Raw genomic sequence first — 5,508 nt, 5'->3', positions numbered from 1 at the left:
ACAATCTTAGCGGGCTCACTGACCAATCAGCATAGCCTACTGGGTGAGCTCCTAGCTACCTGAGAGACCCTGTAAGGAGGAAAAGGAGAGAGGAAAAAAAAATTGTCAGACCTAACATGATGGTACATGCCTTTAATTCCAGCACCTGAGAGGCAGAGGCAGGCAGATCTATGAGCTCTAATCCAGCTGGGGCTATATAGTGAAAAAAGGCCATACTGCTTAAGGAACAACATCTAAGACTATCCTCTGACATACACAACCCTCTGAGAACCAAGTAGCCCTGGGCCACAGAGTCCCTTAGAATCTGTGCCCTTCTTGAGTTGTCTTCCAGAGACTGCGGCCTTCCCAGCCACCCGACAGTGTGATGCCTCAAGTCATTAATGACACCCCCTAAGATTGCTAACCTTGTTTCGGGGAACATAGGTCCCTCCTAGATATGCCTCCTGATACAAGACATCGCTGGAACCTTAACACAACTGGATGTGTACAGTAAGTGCTCAGTATAGGGATTTCTCGAGAATGTCTGAAGTGAAATCATACAACACACACTCAAAGACAGATACACTGAAGTGCTTATTGCCATAGCTTGTCACTCGAACAAAGTCTCTCATAGCAAGTATGCATAAGAGTGTGCATACATCTGATCTTAGGGAGATGGGTAAGCCACCATTCCCTAGCATTCTGAGTCCAGCTGAGCTACTCGGTTACAGAGACCCCCATTAATCAATGTACAATTAAGGGATTATCTTATTTTTATGTAAGTTTCAGGCTTCAGAGTGGTGGGCTTCCAGTGGTAAGGAAGGTCATTCCTACTGTGCATTATTTTAATAAAACCCACCAAGTTGGGGGCTGGAGAGATGATTCAGCAGTTAAGAGCACTGGCTGCTCTTCCAGAGGGCTCAGGTTTATTCCCAGCACCCACACGCCAGAGCTCACACCTCCTGTAACTCCAGTTACAGGGCATCCTATGCCTTTTTTTTGCCTCTCAGGTCATCAGAGTCGAAAGTGGCGCACAGACATACATGCAAGAAAAATACCCATACTTGAGACATTAAAATTAAAGAGCGGAAATGCATACAAGTAAGTTCTGGTCTTCCTACCTTTGGAGCCAGCGTCTCCATCTGCACCGGCTTCACGGAAGCGGTAGGTTTTGGCTGTTTGTTGGCATTTGTCACTTTGGGGGGCTGAACTGGTATTTTGATGTTCTGAGGTTTCTATAAGGGAAAAAAAAAAAAAAACCAGTGAGCAGGGCAAGACAACCAGTGCAGGCCCTATACAGCGTGGCTCTCCACACAGGTCACCTCGCCCCTGTTACCTTAGCCACTTGGGTTGCTCGGGTTGTAACTTTATTTCCAATTTCTTCTAAAACTGCCCGGCGGATAGTCACATGGCTCTTAGCTTTCGGATTAACTCCTGTGTCAATATTCTTCAAATCACTGGACACCTTAAAACAAAACAGAAACAAAAGACCCACAACGGACAATAAATAAGCAAACAAGCAAACAAACAAACAAAAAGTTAAACAGAGAAAATGAAAAAAATCCCCACCTACTAATGTCAGATACTCCAAAACTGCTCTGGACAAGGTGATCAGACCGCACTCTATTTATAAAGGGGAAAGCGGGGCTGGAGATGGCTCTCCGAAGTTAAGAGCATTGGCTGCTCCCGGAGCAGACAACCCCAGCACCCATCCTGTAACGCTAGTTCCAGGGGTCTGACACCCTGCCCTGGATTTCAGCGTACTGCATACACATGGAAGAGTATTCGTGCACATAAATAAAGGTTTATCTTTTTTAAAGGGAAAAGGTGCATTTTAGGAAATCTGAAACTGCTATCTGAAGTATCACTCTAAAATTAGGCAAATCCCCACCTACCTTACCTGTAAAACAAAGATCTCCCTACTGCTCTTGCGAACTGTTCTGCATATTTAAGTAGTCTTTAAGAGATGTCAAAGTTCCACGCCTCAATGATTGGTTCTCATAAGCCTGTGTCAAGCGATCCTTGTAGTCACTTAGTTAGAAACCTCCCTTCAGAGTATATCCATAATGATAAAGAGCTTTGATACCAGTAGTTAATAATAGGTCCGGTTGTTTAAAACGCCCGTGTCTCAGATCTACAGTAGCTTTCATTATAATATGAAATATTATAATGAAATAAGGAATAAGAAATGACACCTACAGAGATGGGCTTTTTACAGAAACACAGCTTTTTATAGCACAGAGTCTCTCAAGTTAAAGTTATTTGCAGTGAAACAGGAAAGATACAATTGTATGAAAAAGGAAAAACTACCGACAGTTAACAAAACAAGGTTTGTTATTCATATCCCAAAGTTTACTCTATTGTAGAAGTAATAAATATTTCATGGCTGGGTGGTGGTGGAGCACGCTTTTAATCCCAGCACACGGGAGGCAGAGGCAGGCGGATCTCTCTGAGTTAGAGGCCAGCCTGGTCTACAAGAGCTAGTTCCAGGACAGGCTCCAACGCCACAGAGAAACCCTGTCTCGAAAACCAGAAAAAAAAAAAAAAAAGTTGTTCCACTGTATACTTAATAAATAAATCTTTAAAAAAAATAAATATTTCATGAGGAAATACGTCCCTGAGAGTTAGGGGGTCCCTAATTCTAAAATACCTCTCAACTGGGGGCAGAGTAAACTGACCTCTCAGGATAAGCCAGGCAAAACCCTAGCTCATCCCAAAAGAAAGAGTTTAAGTATTAAATAACTTGAAAGAACCAATTAGACAAAAATTACTTGTTAGTGGGAGTTATATCTACAAGACTCGAACCCTGACTGTATATTTATCAATCTTTAGGATTTAGATTCCCTAAGCCACGATGTTGAATCTTTCTTGCCAGCACCCCACTGCTAATTTCAGAATGTGTTTAAAAGTTCAACGTCTTCCAGGTTAAAGCCTGGTAATGAAGACTAGGTTTAAATTCACATGGAAGAGGAATTGGCAGTTTTTAACTAGCCAGGATAATGGCAGCCAGCTGTGTCGGCGCCTCTAGTTTTCAACAAGGTAAAGTAGACCCTGGTAAAATTCCAGCCTAAAAGCTAGTAATATTTTCATTCTCAAAATACGAATTTGTACGTGTCGTCCCCCCTCCCCCTCATCTGCAATACTGGGGTCCAAGTTTTGCACTTTTCCACTTGGGTGGGTTTTTGTTTTGTTTTTAAGAGGACAAACCCACACTTTAATGAACGTGGCCTGGAAGACAGTGTGCAGATGCCAATGGGAAGTTCACACAAAGCAAACTGTGAAAAAATGTGAAAAGCAGAAACATGGTACTGGAGGGCTTCCCGGTTCCTCCTGGTCCTCATCCCCAGCGCAGCGCAGCCCTGAGCAGTGAGTGACAGCGATGGGGACCCCAGGCCCTTGCCTCTAGACAGCTCTGCCAAGGCCTCGCCGGCAGCCTCCCGGGCCACCGGGCAGGGCAGGACACCGCAGCCCGGGCGCACTCACCGTCGGGCGTCGGAGCAGAGCCATGAGGGCCGCGCTGGGAAGTGCGGACTGGGGCAGCCACCGGAGTCCGCGGCGCCGTTGGGAGTCTCAGGGTCTCGCTGCTCACTTCTCACGGCCGGGTCGCCGATTCAAATACCGCACCGCTCGCGCCCCATTGGGCAGCCGCACGCACTGTGCGCGCTCCCCATTGGCTGGGCCTGGAGGTCTTTCTGCACACTGATTGGCTGACTCCTATTTGCTTGTTTTAGCAACCAGCGAGGCGGCAAGGCTTTGTTGTTTCCTTGCCTACGGTTTTATTTTTAAATCTAGTCCCTGAGATCATTTTTTCTCCCATTGTAAAAGCTAATCTAATTTTGACAAAAAAAGCTCACCTACGAACAGATGTCTTTAGAAGTTCTGGGTGGGCAGAAGTGGGCTCTAGTGAATGAATATCCTGGAAATGCTACTTCTGACCTTGCTTCCTCTTCCGGAAACATATACTTGGGAATTTGGCTTGGGGTATAGAGCCACTGTCTTCAGGTCGTTCAGAGCTACACCATGATTGAGAATCCAACGTGTGCAACATTATAGACTTCCTAAGACAACAGATACCCAGCAGAGGCACAAATAAAACTAAAAGTGATTTGTGTGAGTGTCAACTCGCTAATACCAGCCAGACTCGGAAGTATTTGTCAAATGACAGTGTAATTAATGTGCACAAGGTTTCAAGAAGAAAACCGTGTGTCACAAGTTTTGAACAGTGAGAGAAGAGGCCAAAGAACAGAATGTTATCCTGGAGAAAAGAAGGTGGTCAAGACAGAAAAAGAAGGCTGAGGTGGGGAGCCGTTGCTTAGTTGTATGATGCATGTGCAAAGAAAGCCCTGAAGATGTATTCCCAGCAGAGCAGAGAAAATCAAAACACAGAAAATGGTTCCGTGCTCAAAGGCAGCAGAACGACGTGGGGTTGGGCTCCATCTCAAATGTGACTCACATCAGGCTCCCCATCACTGTTTTAGTTCAAGTCTCTTCTGCTTGGTAGGAACAACACTGTGGTAGGAGAGCCTTAAATAAGGGTAACTGATCAGGATTGGTTCTCTCCCTCTACCCAAATCTGTTATCTGACAATTTCCAATCTGAGTCTAAAGACAGGAAGAACCAGTGTCCCTCCCACCTGGAAAACAGGCTGGTGGAATTTTCCCTCACCCTAACTTACACAAGGATAAGGAGAAATCAAAGAAACAGAAATAGCTATAGTCCATCTCAAATACCTGCTTTAGGAGATTAAAGTTTTGTGGCTGCTGACTTCTCTGGCCACCATCCTTGACATCACAGATGTCACAAGTAGCTTCTCTTCCTGCAAAGTTTTGGATGGAGCTGAGGAAGACAGTGTGCTCAGCAGCTTGCACTATGGCACATGCCTGTAACTCCAGCTACTGAGAAGGCTAAGGCAGGAGGCCCTCTTAAGCGCATAATTTCGGCACCACCTGGACAACGAGACCCCCCACCTCTAAATGAAAGGAGTCATTTTAACAAAACAATGGGCTGTGATTTAAATTACTGCAATGAACTTTACAACAGGATCTCATGTATCTTAGGCTGGTTTACAACTTCCATAATTTGAGGGGGACCTTGAGTTTCTAATCCTCCTGCTTCTACCTACGGAGTGGGAGGGATTATAGGCATGCACGACCAACCCTAGTTTAAAAGACATTGCGTCTCAGAACCCAGGGCTTCCTAAGTGCTAGGGACTCTACCATCTGGGCTGCATGGCCAGGTCCTACTGTGTTAGATTTAAAAAGGCCAAACTGTTGGTTTGGGGCCTATTCTATCCCACCCCCATCTAAGCTAGCCTTGATATTCTCTTGACCAACGAATGACAAGAATGGAGGACACTTCAGCTCCAGGCTCTAAGAAGGCCTGACAGTTTCAGGATTCCTGGCCCACGGTGTCAAGAAGTCTAGTTACCCCTTGCTAGAGAGATGACAGTCAGTGAGGGACTCTTCTCAACATCCCAACAAAAGTATCAGATGTCTAAGCTGGGCTCCACTAGACAGTCCATTCCAGGTA

The 5,508-nt window shown here is 45.4% G+C and overlaps 1 protein-coding gene across 1 annotated transcript in view; it reads right to left on the bottom strand.

Annotated features, from left to right (window-relative positions):
* Positions 1 to 3,486, bottom strand: part of Ccnb2 (cyclin B2) — a 16,534-nt gene extending 13,048 nt beyond the window's left edge. Inside the window, exons 1-3 of the mRNA XM_013346370.2 lie at positions 3,463 to 3,486; positions 1,316 to 1,444; positions 1,101 to 1,214 (exon numbers count right to left, since the gene is read on the bottom strand). Coding sequence (XP_013201824.2) covers positions 1,101 to 1,214; positions 1,316 to 1,444; positions 3,463 to 3,486 — 267 coding nt within the window. The remainder of the gene's footprint in view (positions 1 to 1,100; positions 1,215 to 1,315; positions 1,445 to 3,462) is intronic.
* Positions 3,487 to 5,508: the final 2,022 nt, after the last annotated feature.

Source organism: Microtus ochrogaster, chromosome 5 (assembly GCF_000317375.1).
Source record: "Microtus ochrogaster isolate Prairie Vole_2 chromosome 5, MicOch1.0, whole genome shotgun sequence".
Lineage (NCBI taxonomy): Eukaryota > Metazoa > Chordata > Mammalia > Rodentia > Cricetidae > Microtus > Microtus ochrogaster.
Note: the sequence above shows the minus strand (reverse complement) of the source record. Positions and strands in the feature narration are given on the sequence as shown.